This window comes from Borostomias antarcticus, assembly GCF_949987555.1.
Source record: "Borostomias antarcticus genome assembly, chromosome: 27".
Classification (NCBI taxonomy): domain Eukaryota; kingdom Metazoa; phylum Chordata; class Actinopteri; order Stomiiformes; family Stomiidae; genus Borostomias; species Borostomias antarcticus.
This window is the reverse complement of record NC_140260.1, coordinates 6,861,315-6,881,415: the sequence shown is the minus strand read 5'-3', so window position 1 is coordinate 6,881,415 and position 20,101 is coordinate 6,861,315. Positions and strand designations below refer to the sequence as shown.

Genomic DNA, 20,101 nt, shown 5'->3' with positions numbered 1-20,101 from the left:
CCTCCTCTCTCTCTCTCTCTCTCTCTCTCTCTCTCTCTCAACCTCCTCTCTCTCTCTCTCTCTCTCTCTCTCTCTCTCAACCTCCTCTCTCTCTCTCTCTCTCTCTCTCTCTCAACCTCCTCTCTCTCTCTCTCTCTCTCTCTCTCTCTCTCACCTCCTCTCTGTCTCTCTCTCTCAACCTCTCTCTCTCTCTCTCTCTCTCTCTCTCTCTCTCTCAACCTCCTCTCTCTCTCTCTCTCTCTCTCTCAACCTCCTCTCTCGCTCTCTCTCTCTCTCAACCTCCTCTCTCGCTCTCTCTCTCTCTCTCTCTCTGTCTCTCTCTCTCTCTCTCTCTCTCTCTCTCTCTCTCTGTCTCTCTCTCTCTCCCTCTCTCTCTCTCTCTGTCTCTCTCTCTCTCTCTCTCTCTCTCTCTCTCTCTCCCAGGAGCCTAAGATGACCCGCTCCAAACTCAAGGAGGTGGTGGAGAAAGGAGTGGTGAGTTTTCAATCTGAAGTCGTAGCATGTTTATCAGGTCTGTTTTTTTTAATAGTCTGTTTGATTTCTCTCTCAGGTCATCCCCGCGTGGAACATCTCTCCCATCAAGAAAGCCAGTGAGGTATCAGAATAGCATGAAACAAACAGGCCTTACCTGACTTAGAGCATGGCACATGTATGCACCAGAGATGAGTGAGGTGTTTGTGTGTTTGGAAGGCGCCCCAGTTTGTGGACATTCCCCTGGAGGAGGAGGACTCGTCCGATGAAGAGTACCATCCTGGAGAGGAAGAGGAGGACGAGACAGATGTGAGAAACTGTTTGAAGAACTCCAGTTTGGCAAGACATACACATGAGCATGTGTTCCCAGATGTCCCACAAGGATAGTGAAACAAGAAAAATATGTCATTGTGGGGCCATTTTGATGGGCCCCATAAGGTTAGCGTTCATTTTAGGGTAAAGGGTTAGGGTTTAGGGCTTGGTTTACAGTTATGGTTAGGTTTAGGGTTAGGGGTCAAATGCTAAGTTTAGGGTTTGGTTTAGGGATCCCACAAGGATATAAATGCTAAATTGCGTGTGCGTGTGTGTGTGTGTGTGTGTGTGTATCTCTGCGTGTGTGCGTGTGTATCTCTGCGTGTGTGTGTGTGTATCTCTGCGTGTGTGTGCGTGTATCTCTGCGTGTCAGACGTTCCAGGAGAGTGACATGGAGAGCACGGCCTCGTCTCCTAGAGGAAGCAGAGCAGGGGTCTTCAGGTTCCACCCAGAGAATGATGACGACAGCTGCAGCCCCATGCAGGTAGCACACACACACACACACACACACACACACACACACTCATCCTTACTCACTCTCACACACACACACACACACTCATCCTTACTCACCCTCACACACACACACACCCACCCCCCCCCCCACACACACACACACACACACACACACACACTCATCCTTACTCACTCTCACACACACACACACACTCATCCTTACTCACTCTCACACACACACACACACTCATCCTTACTCACCCCCACCCACACACACACACACACTCACACACTCATCCTTACTCACTCTCACACACACACACACACTCATCCTTACTCACCCCCACCCACACACACACACACACTCACACACACACACACACACTCTCACACACACACACACACTCATCCTTACTCACTCTCACACACACACACACACACACACACACACTCATCCTTACTCACTCTCTCACACACACACACACACTCACACACTCATCCTTACTCACTCTCACACACACACACACACACACTCATCCTTACTCACACACACACACTGCACATGCTCACTCCTGACCCCGCCTCTCCCAGGTGTTCCGTCACAGGGCGAGACGCCACATGGGCCCGCCCCTCCCTCCCCTGGCCCCTCCCACCAGACCGCCTCCAGACAGCAGCAGCTTCCTGGAGAAGCTCCACGCCGTGGAGGAGGAGCTAGCCATAGGCCCCGCCCCCGCCTGCATGGAACCCTTCCAGGTACCGCCCACTCTGGCCGTAATCCAATCAGAGCCGCTGGCACTTTCTGTCACTGGAGGACAGTGACGCAAAAACCTCTCTCTCTCTCCCTCCCCCTCCCTCCCTCTCTCCCTTCCCCTCTCTCCCTCCCTCTCTCCCAGCCTCCCCCCCCAGCCTCTCCTCCTCCCTCCCCCCCAGCCTCTCCCCCTCCCTCCCTCCCAGCGTCTCCCCCTCCCTCCCTCCCAGCGTCTACCCCTCCCTCTCCCCCTCCCTCTCCCCCAGCCTCTCCCCCTCCCTCACCCCCTCCCTCTCCCCCAGCCTCTCCCCCTCCCTCTCCCCCAGCCTCTCCCCCAGCCTCTCCCCCTCCCTCACCCCCTCCCTCTCCCCCAGCCTCTCTCCCTCCCTCTCCCCCTCCCTCCCTCCCAGCGTCTCCCCTCCCTCTCCCCAGCCTCTCCCCCTCCCTCTCCCCCAGCCTCTTCCCCTCCCTCCCCCCCAGCCTCCCTCCCAGCCTCCCCCCCAGCCCCTGGGCCTGTCAGAGGAGAGTGTGATGGCCTGGCGTACGCGCTCCAAGCGTCCTCTCAGGGACGTCCCCATGGGCCGCCTGGAGGCGGAGCTCCAGGCCCCCGACATCACGCCCGACATGTACGAGTGTGGCTCCGCCCCCGAGGACAGGGAGTGGACCCATTGGCTGAGGGGACTCATGTGCTCCGACGCGGAAAACGATGGTGAGAGGAGGGACGCGAGGGTGTGTGTTTGTGTGTGCGAGGGTGTGTGTGTGCGAGGGTGTGTGTGTATGTGTGAGTGTGAGATGTGTGTGTGTGTGAGGGTGTGCGCACGTTTGCGCGCCTGTGTGCGTGTGTGAGATGTGTGTGTGTGTACTTGTGTGTCTGCATGCGTGCGTGTGAATGTGTGTGTGTGTGTGTGCGTGTGAATATGTGTGTGTGTGTGTGTGTGCATGCGTGTGTGAATATGTGTGTGTGTGTGTGTGTGCGTGCGTGCGTGTGTGACTATCTGTGTGTGTGTATGTGTGTGTGAGTGTGTGTGTGTGTTCCTAACACGCCTCAGTGTATCTGTGCCCCCCCCCCAGAGGAAGGTGATGATGATGATGACCCGGAGTATAACTTCCTGGCGGACAGGGACGAGCCGGACCTGGAGGACTACCGCAACGACCGCGCCGTTCGCATTACCAGTACGTCACCATGGCGACCGCCAGGACGAGTCATCTCCGTCTTCTTCTTTAACTGGGTTTCAACACCGACCTCTCCCCCTCTTTCTCTCTCCCTCTTACCCTCTCTCTCCCTCATTCTCTCTGTCTGTCTCCCACCTCTTTCTCTCTCTCTCTCTCTCTCTCTCCCTCCCTCTCTCTTTCTCTCTCTCTCTCCCTCACTCTCCCTCTCTCCCTCTCTCTCTCTCTCTCTCTCTCTCTCTCCCTCACTCTCTCTCTCTCTCTCTCTCCCTCACTCTCTCTCTCTCCTCTCCCTCACTCTCTCTCTCTCCTCCCTCTCTCTCTCTCTCTCTCTCTTCAACTTCAAGTTTACTTTCACATCAGCGCAAGGCAAGTTTATTTATATAGCACATTTCATCCACAGGGCAATTCAAGGTGCTTTACATGATACATTAAAAGCATTAAAACAAAATGCAAGACATTATAGACATTTAAAACAAAAAGCAGGACAAATAGAATACAGGAATAAAAGTTACAGTGCAGTATACTGATAAACATAACTCCTCTTAGAAAGCAGTGGCAAAAAGAAAAGTCTTCAGGCTTGTTTTAAAAGAACCAAGAGTTGCAGCAGACCTGCAGTTTTCTGGAAGTTTGTTCCAGATATGTGGAGCATAAAAACTGAATGCTGCTTCTCCATGTTTTGTTTTAACTCTGGGGACAGAAAGCAGACCTGTGCCAGACGACCTGAGGGGTCTGGATGGTTCATAGCATATGAGCAGATCAGAAATATATTTTGGCCCTAGACCATTCAGTGCTTTATAAACCAACAGCAGTATTTAATTTTTTTTAATTTCAAGTCTACTGAAGATAAATGCATGGACAAGTTTTTCCAAATCCTTCTGGGACATAAATCCTTTGATCCTTGATATATTCTTCAGGTGATAGTAGGCAGACTTTGTAATTGACTTAAAGGAAAATGCTCGTTTTTGAGAAACCTGGACCTTATTTACGACATATTATAAGAAGTTTGACTCACCGAGATCACTTTTGTGTTGTTCGGAGGCCTGTAGAAGAAATTTAAAATCCAGCGCGAGCCAGTATATCCATGTAATGGCGTCGGACGGGGCAACGGGAATGCAGTTTCTCAAAATCCATTTTCGGCCGCTAAACGGTTGTTTTCATCAATCAGATTGGATGAATCGACAGTTGAGATTCCTCAACGCGAGCCATTGTTGTTTTGGTTTTCAAATACGGGGTCTTTAGCCTCTGTAATATGATCTTTACACGCCTCTCCCCCACTTGCTCCAGCACGCATGCGCACAGGCCAGCGCGCAGACTGGCTATTCTCCGTCTGTAGGCTACACTCGCGCTCACATTCTCTGCGCTACGATCGGATTGTTGGTGCCTAGAATATTGTGTGCAATATGGCTGAATATTTGTCAGATTTAGAGGATCTAGAAATTGAATTAGAATATGACGGACGTCCATATCGTTTTGAGCCGCGAGTGTAGCCGGAGAATAGCCAGTCTGCGCGCTGGCCTGTGCGCATGCGTGCTGGAGCAAGTGGGGGAGAGGCGTGTAAAGATCATATTACAGAGGCTAAAGACCCCGTATTTGAAAACCAAAACAACAATGGCTCGCGTTGAGGAATCTCAACTGTCGATTCATCCAATCTGATTGATGAAAACAACCGTTTAGCGGCCGAAAATGGATTTTGAGAAACTGCATTCCCGTTACCCCGTCCGACGCCATTACATGGATATACTGGCTCGCGCTGGATTTTAAATTTCTTCTACAGGCCTCCGAACAACACAAAAGTGATCTCGGTGAGTCAAACTTCTTATAATATGTCGTAAATAAGGTCCAGGTTGTCAAAAACGAGCATTTTCCTTTAATGTGGCTGTTGAAATTCAGGTCTGAGTCCATGACTACACCAAGATTTCTGGCTTCGTTTGTGGTTTTTAGCATTACTGATTGAAGTTGAGCACTGACTTTTAATCATTCTTCTTTGGCTCCAAAAACAATTACTTCAGTTTTATTTTTGTTTATTTGGAGAAAGTTCTGGCACATCCAATCATTGATTTGTTGAATGCACTTACTCAGCGCTTGTATGGGATTATAGTCTCCTGGTGATATGGTGATATGAATTTGTGTGTCACCTGCATAGATATGGTAACATATTTTGTTGTTTTCCATAATTTGAGTTAGTGGGAGCATGTAAATGTTGAACAGAAGAGGCCCCAGGATGGAGCCTTGGGGAACTCCACAGGTCATTTTTGTCAGCTCCAAGGTTATTATAGTTAACGAAAACTAACTAAAAAACGAAAACTAGGTGTGAAAAAACATTTTAGTTAACTAAAATAAAAATAAAAACTAGACTTTACAAAAAAACGATAACTAACTAAAACTGTATTGTGTGTTTACAAAACTAACTAAAATAAACAAAAGTTATTGAGAAAATGTCCTTAGTTTTAGTCTTTTTCATTTCATACATAAGCCTAGTATTTTGGGTGGATATGAAATCTGTCCTCCATGTTCTTTAGCTGTGTCCCTGCGCAGAAGTAACCTGACGATCGCCAGATGGTTTGTTTCACACCGAGTGAAATAATATGAGCTCACGAGATCAGGATGGTCTCACAAGGCTAGCGCAGAAGAAAAAAGAACTAAAACTAATACTGAAACTAATAAAAACTAAACTAAAACTAAGCATTTTCAAAAAATAAAAAATTAACTAAACTAGCAAACCTGCTTTAAAACTAATCAAAACTGAAATTGAAAACAAAAAGTTAAAACGATATAAAAATAAAAACTAATGAAAAAAGCAAAACTATTATAACCTTGGTCAGCTCAGATTTGTAATTGCCTATAGACACAAAATAGTCCCTGTCCTTTAAGTAGGATTCAAACCAGTCTAACACTGTACCAGAAATTCCCAGCCAATTTTCCAGTCGGCCTAGTAGTATGTTGTGGTCTACCGTGTCGAACGCAGCGCTGAGATCCAGTAATAATAAGACTGAGATTTTGCCATTATCTGTGTTTAAATGGATGTCATTAAATACCTTAATTAGAGCAGTCTCAGTGCTGTGGTGTGGTCGAAATCCTGACTGGAAGACATCAAAGCCATTACTTAGTGCCAGGAAGTTATTCAGTTGTTGGAAAACAACCTTTTCAATTATTTTGCTTAGAAATGGGAGGTTTGATATGGGCCTATAATTGTTCATTTGTGAGTTGTCTAGATTATTCTTTTTTAAGAGTGGCTTGATGACTGCAGTTTTCAGGGTTTGTGGGAACACACCTGAGAGAAGAGATGTGTTTACAATTTGTAATAAATCAGAGGCCATGCAGTTGGATACAGTTTTGAAGAAGTCTGTAGGTAGAACATCAAGGCAACAGGTGGAGGATTTCAGATATTGTATAGTGTCCCCCCGGGTTTTATGGTTGATCGGATGAAATTGTGTCATGGTATTGATTTTTAGTGGACACTGTGATGACACATGTCCTGTACCTGGAATGGAGGCACTAACTGCTTGTCTAATTTTTCTGAATGTAATTAAATGTCAATACTTAAAGAGCTTTTACCTGTAACAAACAGTTTTATACCCATGCTAATACCATGTGTTATAACACAAAACAGTATTATACATAGAAAGTGCAGTGCCAAGTGTAAACAGTGTTCTGGTAGCTACTGGCAGTGTTTGGCAGTGTCAGTTCTCGTATGGCTCGAGGGGAGAAGCTGTTTGTAAGTCTGTTTGTGATTTGATCCTGAACCGTCAAACAGATCATGTCTTTGGGTGTGTTAAGTAGCTGAGTGTTCAGATCATGTCTTTGGGTGTGTTAAGTAGCTGAGTGTTAAGTAGCTGAGTGTTCAGATCATGTCTTTGGGTGTGTTAAGTAGCTGAGTGTTCAGATCATGTCTTTGGGTGTGTTAAGTAGCTGAGTGTTCAGATCATGTCTTTGGGTGTGTTGAGTAGCTGAGTGTTCAGATCATGTCTTTGGGTGTGTTGAGTAGCTGAGTGTTCAGTGAGTGAATGCTCACTCTGAGCGCTGAGCGTTTTTTCCCCCACTTAACGGTCGGCTCTAACAGCGCTGAGTTGCTAGGAGACAAGAACTTTAATCACCACCTGTTGTGTTTCTGTCACGTTAGCTAACGTAGCTCCAATACGGTACATTTTTTTGACCCGCCGAGAAACATCCTTGCCGTTACAATGTTGGCTAATGTCGGCAAATTATCAAAATGGAATTTAAATGTAATGTTATTTATTTACCTTCATATCTACCATCCTATCTCCCTTTTTATACGTCAAAGTTCTTCTTTGGTTACAAAAACGGATGCATTTATTTTGCCATCCAACAGGCGTACCAGCATCCTTTTGGCATCCATCTTTATTTTATGTTTTTGTTCAGTGATGATGATTATGACGTGGCTCAGACAGATCATAGTTCAAAACTGCTCACTTGTGCCCTGAGCAGCTCGGTTAGTGTAACTGAGCAACCCGTTACGTGAATTCTGATCACTGATCGCTGACTGAGCACTCAGCTACTTAACGCACCCTTTGTCTCTCTCTCTCTCTCTCTCCTTCTCTCTCTCTCTCCTTCTCTCTCTCTCTCTCCTTCTCTCTCTCTCTCCATCCACCAGAGAAGGAAGTGAATCAGCTGATGGAGGAGCTGTTTGAAACCGTAAGTGAGAAATTCTGTGTGTGCAGGCATGTTTTTATTTTGACTCTGTCTTCACCTCTCCCTGCTGTGTGTGTGTGTGTGTGTGTGTGTGTGTGTGTGTGTGTGTGCGCACGTACGTGTGTGTATGTGCATGCGTGTGTGTGTGTGTGTGTGTGTGTGTGTGTGTGCATGCGTGCGTGCGTGCGTGTGTGTGTGCATGTGTTTCCAGTTCCAGGAAGAGCTGTGTTCCCAGGAACAGGATGAGGAAGGTCACGAGGAAGAGGAGGAGAGTCAGGAGGAGGCGCCTGCCTCGGACACGCCCACTTTCAACACCCCAGCCCCGCCTCCACCGTTAGTACTCTAGTACACACACACACACACGCGCGTGCACAAACACACACTGTTAATTATGTTGACGAAAATGATTAATCAACGACTTTTATTTAGTTATCGTCACACGACGATAATTAAATAAAAAATAATTTGTGATGACAAAAGCTGACGAAATCTACTGACATTTTTGTCAACAAATGGAGGGATGATTTGGGAAGAGATCCAATCAGAAGGCTGATATTTCCGTGACAGTTGTAGCTCAGGCTGAAATAACTCAAACACGGGCAGGGAGAGCGCATAGAAACTTAATAATAATAATAATAACTCAAACACGGGCAGGGAGAGCGCATAGAAACTTAATAATAACTCAAACACGGGCAGGGAGAGCGCATAGAAACTTAATAATAACTCAAACACGGGCAGGGAGAGCGCATAGAAACTTAATTCACTAACTTCGCCCATCAGTCTAATAGATGTTTCCTCCAGGAGGATATGAGTTTGGAAATTCTAGAGAAATGGTTAAATAATACCTTACACTTAAACTACTGTAAACCCATTCTATTTCTGTCGACTAAATCTACTGTAGATTTAGTCGACTAAAATCTTAATGCTATTTAGTCAGCTAAAATTAGACTAACACAAACATTTCAGATGGCTAAAATATGACTAGAACTAAATGGAAATTTGATGTCAGAATGAACACTGCTCTGGTGATCCCGTGCCCTGACCCTTGACCTCTGACGCCAGCAGGTGGACAGAGCCGGTGTGTGAGGAGGAGGAGGAGGAGGAGGAGTATGAGACGGTGAGGGAGGAGCTGGCGGCGATGAGGAAGAGGCGTGGTCTGTGCCGCCCCACCCCCCAACCCTTCACCCCCCGCCTGGACCCCCCCCAGAGACGGCAGCTACAGCAGCAGATCCAGCAGGTCCTACATCCCTCTATCTAACCAGGCCCCCGTACAGCAGGTCCTACATCCCTCCCTCACCCTCTATCTACCCTGGCCCCCGTACAGCAGGTCCTACATCCCTCCCTCACCCTCTATCTACCCTGGCCCCCGTACAGCAGGTCCTACATCCCTCCCTCACCCTCTATCTACCCTGGCCCCGTACAGCAGGTCCTACATCCCTCCTCTATCTACCCTGGCCCCGTACAGCAGGTCCTACATCCCTCCTCTATCTAACCAGTTCCCGTACAGCAGGTCCTACATCCCTCCCTCACCCTCTATCTAACCAGGCCCCCGTACAGCAGGTCCTACATCCCTCCCTCACCCTCTATCTAACCAGGCCCCCGTACAGCAGGTCCTACATCCCTCCCTCACCCTCTATCTACCCTGGCCCCGTACAGCAGGTCCTACATCCCTCCCTCACCCTCTATCTACCCTGGCCCCGTACAGCAGGTCCTACATCCCTCCCTCACCCTCTATCTACCCTGGCCCCCGTACAGCAGGTCCTACATCCCTCCCTCACCCTCTATCTACCCTGGCCCCCGTACAGCAGGTCCTACATCCCTCCCTCACCCTCTATCTACCCTGGCCCCCGTACAGCAGGTCCTACATCCCTCCCTCACCCTCTATCTACCCTGGCCCCGTACAGCAGGTCCTACATCCCTCCCTCACCCTCTATCTACCCTGGCCCCCGTACAGCAGGTCCTACATCCCTCCTCTATCTAACCAGGCCCCCGTACAGCAGGTCCTACATCCCTCCCTCACCCTCTATCTACCCTGGCCCCCGTACAGCAGGTCCTACATCCCTCCCTCACCCTCTATCTACCCTGGCCCCCGTACAGCAGGTCCTACATCCCTCCCTCACCCTCTATCTGCAGGTCCTACATCCCTCCCTCACCCTCTATCTACCCTGGGCCCGTACAGCAGGTCCTACATCCCTCCTCTATCTACCCTCGCCCCGTACAGCAGGTCCTACATCCCTCCCTCACCCTCTATCTACCCTGGCCCCGTACAGCAGGTCCTACATCCCTCCCTCACCCTCTATCTACCCTGGCCCCGTACAGCAGGTCCTACATCCCTCCCTCACCCTCTATCTACCCTGGCCCCCGTACAGCAGGTCCTACATCCCTCCCTCACCCTCTATCTACCCTGGGCCCCCGTACAGCAGGTCCTACATCCCTCCCTCACCCTCTATCTACCCTGGCCCCGTACAGCAGGTCCTACATCCCTCCCTCACCCTCTATCTAACCAGGCCCCGTACAGCAGGTCCTACATCCCTCCCTCACCCTCTATCTACCCTGGCCCCCGTACAGCAGGTCCTACATCCCTCCTTCACCCTCTATCTGCAGGTCCTACATCCCTCCCTCACCCTCTATCTACCCTGGCCCCGTACAGCAGGTCCTACATCCCTCCTTCACCCTCTATCTACCCTGGCCCCCGTACAGCAGGTCCTACATCCCTCCCTCACCCTCTATCTACCCTGGGCCCCGTACAGCAGGTCCTACATCCCTCCCTCACCCTCTATCTACCCTGGCCCCCGTACAGCAGGTCCTACATCCCTCCCTCACCCTCTATCTACCCTGGCCCCGTACAGCAGGTCCTACATCCCTCCCTCACCCTCTATCTACCCTGGCCCCCGTACAGCAGGTCCTACATCCCTCCCTCACCCTCTATCTGCAGGTCCTCCATCCCTCCCTCACCCTCTATCTACCCAGGCCCCCGTACAGCAGGTCCTACATCCCTCCCTCACCCTCTATCTACCCTGGCCCCCGTACAGCAGGTCCTACATCCCTCCCTCACCCTCTATCTAACCAGGCCCCCGTACAGCAGGTCCTACATCCCTCCTCTATCTAACCAGGCCCCCGTACAGCAGGTCCTACATCCCTCCTTCACCCTCTATCTGCAGGTCCTACATCCCTCCTTCACCCTCTATCTGCAGGTCCTACATCCCTCCTTCACCCTCTATCTGCAGGTCCTACATCCCTCCCTCACCCTCTATCTAACCTGGCCCCCGTACAGCAGGTCCTACATCCCTCCCTCACCCTCTATCTACCCTGGCCCCGTACAGCAGGTCCTACATCCCTCCCTCACCCTCTATCTACCCTGGCCCCGTACAGCAGGTCCTACATCCCTCCCTCACCCTCTATCTACCCTGGGCCCCGTACAGCAGGTCCTACATCCCTCCCTCACCCTCTATCTACCCTGGCCCCCGTACAGCAGGTCCTACATCCCTCCCTCACCCTCTATCTAACCAGGCCCCCGTACAGCAGGTCCTACATCCCTCCTCTATCTAACCAGGCCCCCGTACAGCAGGTCCTACATCCCTCCTTCACCCTCTATCTGCAGGTCCTACATCCCTCCTTCACCCTCTATCTGCAGGTCCTACATCCCTCCTTCACCCTCTATCTGCAGGTCCTACATCCCTCCCTCACCCTCTATCTAACCAGGCCCCCGTACAGCAGGTCCTACATCCCTCCCTCACCCTCTATCTACCCTGGCCCCGTACAGCAGGTCCTACATCCCTCCCTCACCCTCTATCTACCCTGGCCCCCGTACAGCAGGTCCTACATCCCTCCCTCACCCTCTATCTACCCTGGCCCCCGTACAGCAGGTCCTACATCCCTCCCTCACCCTCTATCTACCCTGGCCCCCGTACAGCAGGTCCTACATCCCTCCCTCACCCTCTATCTACCCTGGCCCCGTACAGCAGGTCCTACATCCCTCCCTCACCCTCTATCTACCCTGGCCCCCGTACAGCAGGTCCTACATCCCTCCCTCACCCTCTATCTACCGTGGGCCCGTCCAGCAGGTCCTACATCCCTCCCTCACCCTCTATCTAACCAGGCCCCCGTACAGCAGGTCCTACATCCCTCCTCTATCTAACCAGGCCCCCGTACAGCAGGTCCTCCATCCCTCCCTCACCCTCTATCTACCCTGGCCCCCGTACAGCAGGTCCTACATCCCTCCCTCACCCTCTATCTACCCTGGCCCCGTACAGCAGGTCCTACATCCCTCCCTCACCCTCTATCTACCCTGGCCCCCGTACAGCAGGTCCTACATCCCTCCCTCACCCTCTATCTACCCTGGCCCCCGTACAACAGGTCCTACATCCCTCCCTCACCCTCTATCTAACCAGGCCCCCGTACAGCAGGTCCTACATCCCTCCCTCACCCTCTATCTACCCTGGCCCCCGTACAGCAGGTCCTACATCCCTCCCTCACCCTCTATCTGCAGGTCCTACATCCCTCCCTCACCCTCTATCTACCCTGGCCCCGTACAGCAGGTCCTACATCCCTCCCTCACCCTCTATCTACCCTGGCCCCCGTACAGCAGGTCCTACATCCCTCCCTCACCCTCTATCTACCCTGGCCCCGTACAGCAGGTCCTACATCCCTCCCTCACCCTCTATCTACCCTGGCCCCCGTACAGCAGGTCCTACATCCCTCCCTCACCCTCTATCTACCCTGGCCCCCGTACAGCAGGTCCTACATCCCTCCCTCACCCTCTATCTACCCTGGGCCCGTACAGCAGGTCCTACATCCCTCCCTCACCCTCTATCTACCCTGGCCCCCGTACAGCAGGTCCTATATCCCTCCCTCACCCTCTATCTACCCTGGCCCCCGTACAGCAGGTCCTACATCCCTCCCTCACCCTCTATCTACCCTGGCCCCCGTACAGCAGGTCCTACATCCCTCCCTCACCCTCTATCTACCCTGGCCCCCGTACAGCAGGTCCTACATCCCTCCCTCACCCTCTATCTACCCTGGCCCCCGTACAGCAGGTCCTACATCCCTCCCTCACCCTCTATCTACCCTGGGCCCCCGTACAGCAGGTCCTACATCCCTCCTCTATCTAACCAGGCCCCCGTACAGCAGGTCCTACATCCCTCCTTCACCCTCTATCTGCAGGTCCTACATCCCTCCCTCACCCTCTATCTACCCTGGGCCCGTAAAGCAGGTCCTACATCCCTCCCTCACCCTCTATCTGCAGGTCCTACATCCCTCCTTCACCCTCTATCTGCCCTGGCCCCGTACAGCAGGTCCTACATCCCTCTATCTACCCTGGCCCCGTACAGCAGGTCCTACATCCCTCCCTCACCCTCTATCTACCCTGGCCCCGTACAGCAGGTCCTACATCCCTCCTTCACCCTCTATCTACCCTGGGCCCGTAAAGCAGGTCCTACATCCCTCCCTCACCCTCTATCTAACCAGGCCCCCGTACAGCAGGTCCTACATCCCTCCCTCACCCTCTATCTACCCTGGCCCCCGTACAGCAGGTCCTACATCCCTCCCTCACCCTCTATCTACCCTGGCCCCCGTACAGCAGGTCCTACATCCCTCCTCTATCTAACCAGGCCCCCGTACAGCAGGTCCTACATCCCTCCCTCACCCTCTATCTACCCTGGGCCCGTAAAGCAGGTCCTACATCCCTCCCTCACCCTCTATCTACCCTGGCCCCGTACAGCAGGTCCTACATCCCTCCTCTATCTACCCTGGGCCCGTACTACGAAGCTCGTTCAACATGTCCAGGATAACCTTTCGCTAGCTTGCTCCAGTAAACCGGACAACTGCAATCACGGATAAACGGTACTACGACAGTGACTATCAACTCGTTAAGTCTACCCAGCTGGTCCAATCTAGCTACGAGCGCGTTCACGGTAAAATGGGAGGTATTTGCTCGAAAATTATCAATCGCATACCTTAGTACTGCATGGGTATTTGGACACGGCCATGGACAAGGCAAACAATACGCATAACCAAGTTCCGTCCACCTTATTTTACACAAGAGGAGCAATAATATAGAAATATGAACTATAGGTGCAACACAGTCGCTACTGCCAAAGACAGGAAGGAAAGCTGGGAAAATACTGCCTACGTTTTATCATTATCCTCCACATGAACACGAGTAGGCTAGATCATTGGGCTATGCTTATTCTTATGGCGTGTAAAGCAATTGTAGCCTATATCAATATATCTTATTCTTTCAGCTGCAACCCCTAGACTGGCAGGGGACGCTTAAATAAAGCAAATGTAGGCTATAGTTTTTAATAGTTTCAGGTTGGAGTAGACAATGTGAAGTCTCTATACAAGAGGAACTAGAGATAAAACAGGCTAATAAAATGTAAAAAGTGAAGCTGGAGGTGGAGAAGTAGGCTCTAAGTCTACGGGGAAAAAGTAGCCTATTTCATCATCATATCGTATAACGTCATTGATTGTCAGGCATTGGTGCTATCACAATTCAATTAAAATGTAGCCTTCTTCTCTTTGTTCCTAGGAACGGGAGGCTAGTCTAATAAATCAACATTAAAGACTTGACAATTGGATAAAAAATAGTTTTCCGCATCACCCACAGCCTAGGCTACACGAAACTGCAGGTAGACTAATAAAACGCAAGCCAGTGCATACATAGCCTACAGTCTACGACTGTAAATGCACAAGGCAAAATATGGCTCAAGCAGCTGTCATTATGTAATTTTTCATATGATATCGGGGAAATCCAAAGAGGGTTTTGTTGGTTGTAAAAAGTGTTCTTAAGAACCTCTCACTGTTCGCTCACAGCAGATTATTGTTTAATTCGCACACTGAAGTTCCGTATAGATTCTTAACATCCATATACCTTTTTCCAAGTGAAGTGATCGGTCAGTGCTTCATATGTTTTGATCCATAATCTGGAACTTAACCTGCCCCGGAGCAGGTTAGCTCGCCAGCATAAGTTACCACGGCGATATAGCACGGTGAAAAGTGAGCCACCTTCGTAGTACGGATAAACCAGGCTTGAACCTGAAGTTATCACGCTAACCCTGTAATCCTGTTTCATAGTACAGGGCCCTGGCCTACTCCCACTCCATCCCTCCATCAACCTTTATCTAACCTTTATCTAACCAGGTCTACTCCCACTCCATCCCTCCATCAACCTTTATCTAACCTTTATCTAACCAGGTCTACTCCCACTCCATCCCTCCATCAACCTTTATCTAACCTTTATCTAACCAGGTCTACTCCCACTCCATCCCTCCATCAACCTTTATCTAACCAGGTCCTCCATCCCTCCATCAACCTTCATCTAACCAGGTCCTCCATCCCTCCATCAACCTTTATCTAAGGAGGTCCACCATCCCTCCATCAACCTTTATCTAACCAGGTCCTCCATCCCTCCATCAACCTTTATCTAACCAGGTGTACTCCATCCCTCCATCAACCTTTATCTAACCAGGTCCTCCATCCCTCCATCAACCTTTATCTAACCAGGTCCTCCATCCCTCCATCAACCTTTATCTAACCAGGTTTACACCTACTTTATCCAGGGCTGCAAACTTGCCACCTTTTGGCGAAATTCGACCTTTTGAATTTGCCACCTTTCGGCCAAAATTGGTCATTGTTGTGATTCATGTAGATCCGGTGAATTTTTTCTGGGTCTGTGAGAACAGTCACGCGGAATGAAATAAGATGACGTCTTCGGAGTCGTCAAAAGTCTTTGAGCCTGTACTCTTGTCTAGCTATGTTAGCTAATAGCTGTCCTGCTACAGTAGCTAGCACTTGTAGCCAGCTAGCCTAACGATGCTAGCTAGTGGCCCGTTTAGCTAGACATGGCATGGGTAACTTTAACTACCCATACTAATCACATTTACATTAGTCATTTAGCTGACACTTGTACTACTCCTTGCCAGAACTCAGACGCATCTCCTTTCTAAAACAAGTATAGATTTCACCATATAGATTTCACCATATAGATTTCACCATGCCTTTAAATCACCATGCCTTTAAATCACCATGCCTTTAAATCACCATGCCTTTAAATCACCATGCCTTTAAATCACCATGCCTTTAAATCACCATGCCTTTAAATCACCATGTCTTTAAATCACCATGCCTTTAAATCACCATGCCTTTAAATCACCATGTCTTTAAATCACCATGCCTTTAAATCACCATGTCTTTAAATCACCATGCCTTTAAATCACCATGTCTTTAAATCACCATGTCTTTAAATCACCATGCCTTTAAATCACCATGTCTTTAAATCACCATGCCTTTAAATCACCATGTCTTTAAATCACCATGTCTTTAAATCACCATGCCTTTAAATCACCATGCCTTTAAATCACCATGCCTTTAAATCACCATGCCTTTAAATCACCATGTCTTTAAATCACCATGCCTTTAAATAACCATGCCTTTAAATCACCATGTCTTTAAATCACCATGCCTTTAAATCACCATGCCTTTAAATCACCATGCCTTTAAATCACCATGCCTTTAAATCACCATGTCTTTAAATCACCATGTCTTTAAATCACCATGCCTTTAAATCACCATGCCTTTAAATCACCATGCCTTTAAATCACCATGCCTTTAAATCACCATGCCTTTAAATCACCATGCCTTTAAATCACCATGTCTTTAAATCACCATGCCTTTAAATCACCATGCCTTTAAATCACCATGTCTTTAAATCACCATGCCTTTAAATCACCATGTCTTTAAATCACCATGCCTTTAAATCACCATGTCTTTAAATCACCATGTCTTTAAATCACCATGCCTTTAAATCACCATGTCTTTAAATCACCATGCCTTTAAATCACCATGTCTTTAAATCACCATGTCTTTAAATCACCATGCCTTTAAATCACCATGCCTTTAAATCACCATGCCTTTAAATCACCATGCCTTTAAATCACCATGTCTTTAAATCACCATGCCTTTAAATAACCATGCCTTTAAATCACCATGTCTTTAAATCACCATGCCTTTAAATCACCATGCCTTTAAATCACCATGTCTTTAAATCACCATGCCTTTAAATCACCATGTCTTTAAATCACCATGCCTTTAAATCACCATGTCTTTAAATCACCATGTCTTTAAATCACCATGCCTTTAAATCACCATGCCTTTAAATCACCATGCCTTTAAATCACCATGTCTTTAAATCACCATGTCTTTAAATCACCATGCCTTTAAATCACCATGTCTTTAAATCACCATGCCTTTAAATCACCATGCCTTTAAATCACCATGTCTTTAAATCACCATGCCTTTAAATCACCATGTCTTTAAATCACCATGCCTTTAAATCACCATGCCTTTAAATCACCATGTCTTTAAATCACCATGCCTTTAAATCACCATGCCTTTAAATCACCATGTCTTTAAATCACCATGTCTTTAAATCACCATGCCTTTAAATCACCATGCCTTTAAATCACCATGCCTTTAAATAACCATGCCTTTAAATAACCATGTCTTTAAATCACCATGCCTTTAAATCACCATGTCTTTAAATCACCATGCCTTTAAATCACCATGTCTTTAAATCACCATGTCTTTAAATCACCATGCCTTTAAATCACCATGCCTTTAAATCACCATGTCTTTAAATCACCATGCCTTTAAATCACCATGTCTTTAAATCACCATGTCTTTAAATAACCATGCCTTTAAATCACCATGTCTTTAAATCACCATGCCTTTAAATCACCATGTCTTTAAATCACCATGCCTTTAAATCACCATGTCTTTAAATAACCATGCCTTTAAATCACCATGTCTTTAAATCACCATGCCTTTAAATCACCATGCCTTTAAATCACCATGCCTTTAAATCACCATGTCTTTAAATCACCATGTCTTTAAATCACCATGTCTTTAAATCACCATGCCTTTAAATCACCATGCCTTTAAATCACCATGTCTTTAAATCACCATGTCTTTAAATCACCATGCCTTTAAATCACCATGTCTTTAAATCACCATGTCTTTAAATCACCATGCCTTTAAATCACCATGCCTTTAAATCACCATGCCTTTAAATCATCATGCCTTTAAATCACCATGCCTTTAAATCACCATGTCTTTAAATCACCATGTCTTTAAATCACCATGTCTTTAAATCACCATGTCTTTAAATCACCATGCCTTTAAATCACCATGTCTTTAAATCACCATGTCTTTAACTTCACTCAGAGGGAGATCCTGCTGCTCCATGCAGATGGTTCAGAACAGAAAGGCCTTCTGTTTGTTTCCTGGTTAGAAGGACTGATATAAGAGGGGATGAACCAGAACGGCCTTCTAGATAAAAACATGACAATGTCTAAGCTGATCTATAGTAGTTTTCTCCTCCTCCTCTCCTCCTCCTCCTCCTCCTGCTCTCTGGCTACCTGACCTGTTGTGTGTGTGTGTGGTCTGTGTGTACCTGACCTGGTGTGTGTGTGTGTGGTCTGTGTGTACCTGACCTGGTGTGTGTGTGTGTGGTCTGTGTGTACCTGACCTGGTGTGTGTGGTCTGTGTGTACCTGACCTGTTGTGTGTGGTCTGTGTGTACCTGACCTGTTGTGTGTGTGTGTGGTCTGTGTGTACCTGACCTGTTGTGTGTGTGTGTGGTCTGTGTGTACCTGACCTGGTGTGTGTGTGTGTGTGTGTGTGTGTTCTCCAGCATGTCCAGCTGCTCACCCAGGTCACCATGCTGACCAGCCCGGTGGCCGTTCTGCACAGTGAGGCTCACACTACCACACAGTTCCTGGTGAGACACACACACACTACCACACACACACACACACACACACACACACACACTACCACACAGTTCCTGGTGAGACACACACACACACACACACACACACACACACACCATCACAATAACACACAGTTCCTGGTGAGACACACACACACACATACACACCATCACACTACCACACAGTTCCTGGTGAGACACACACACACACACACACACCATCACACTACCACACAGTTCCTGGTGAGACACACACACACACACACACACCATCACACTACCACACAGTTCCTGGTGAGACACACACACACACACACACACACACACACACACTACCACACAGTTCCTGGTGAGACACACACACACACACACACACACACACCATCACACTACCACACAGTTCCTGGTGAGACACACACACACACACACACACCATCACACTACCACACAGTTCCTGGTGAGACACACACACACACACACACACACACACACCATCACACTACCACACAGTTCCTGGTGAGACACACACACACACACACACACACACACACACACACACACACCATCACACTACCACACAGTTCCTGGTGAGACACACACACACACACACACCATCACAATAACACACAGTTCCTGGTGAGACACACACACACACACACACACCATCACAATAACACACAGTTCCTGGTGAGACACACACACACACATACACACACCATCACACTACCACACAGTTCCTGGTGAGACACACACACACACCATCATAACACACACACACACCATCATAACACACATACCATCCTAACACACACACACACCATCATAACACACACACACACCATCATAACACACACATACCATCCTAACACACACACACACCATCATAACACACACACCATCATAACACACACATACCATCCTAACACACACACACACCATCCTAACACACACACACACCATCATAACACACACACACACACACCATCCTCACACACACACACACCATCCTAACACACACACACACCATCATAACACACACACACACCATCATAACACACACATACCATCATAACACACACACACACACCATCCTAACACACACACACCATCCTAACACACACACATACCATCATAACGCACACACACACACACACACACCATCATAACACACACACATACCATCATAACGCACACACACACACACACCATCATAACACACACACACCATTCTAACACACACACACACACACCATCATAACACACACACATACCATCATAAAACACACACACACACACACACACCATCATAACACACACACACATACCATCATAACACACACACACATACCATCATAACACACACACACACACATACCATCATAACACACACATACATCATAACACACACACACACACACACCATCATAACACACACATACCATCATAACACACACACACACACACACACACCATCATAACACACAGATACCATCATAACACACACACACACACCATCCTAACACA

General features: G+C 48.3%; 1 protein-coding gene across 1 annotated transcript in view; it reads left to right on the top strand.

Annotated features, from left to right (window-relative positions):
- gon4la (gon-4 like a) overlaps positions 1-20,101 on the top strand; it is a gene marked incomplete at its 5' end in the record, with an annotated part of 42,514 nt that overhangs the window by 302 nt on the left and 22,111 nt on the right. Inside the window, 11 exons of the mRNA XM_084459325.1 lie at positions 424-474; positions 551-595; positions 691-780; positions 1,157-1,267; positions 1,831-1,992; positions 2,480-2,696; positions 3,059-3,160; positions 7,773-7,813; positions 8,022-8,143; positions 8,873-9,047; positions 18,500-18,586. Coding sequence (XP_084315451.1) covers positions 424-474; positions 551-595; positions 691-780; positions 1,157-1,267; positions 1,831-1,992; positions 2,480-2,696; positions 3,059-3,160; positions 7,773-7,813; positions 8,022-8,143; positions 8,873-9,047; positions 18,500-18,586 — 1,203 coding nt within the window. The remainder of the gene's footprint in view (positions 1-423; positions 475-550; positions 596-690; positions 781-1,156; positions 1,268-1,830; positions 1,993-2,479; positions 2,697-3,058; positions 3,161-7,772; positions 7,814-8,021; positions 8,144-8,872; positions 9,048-18,499; positions 18,587-20,101) is intronic.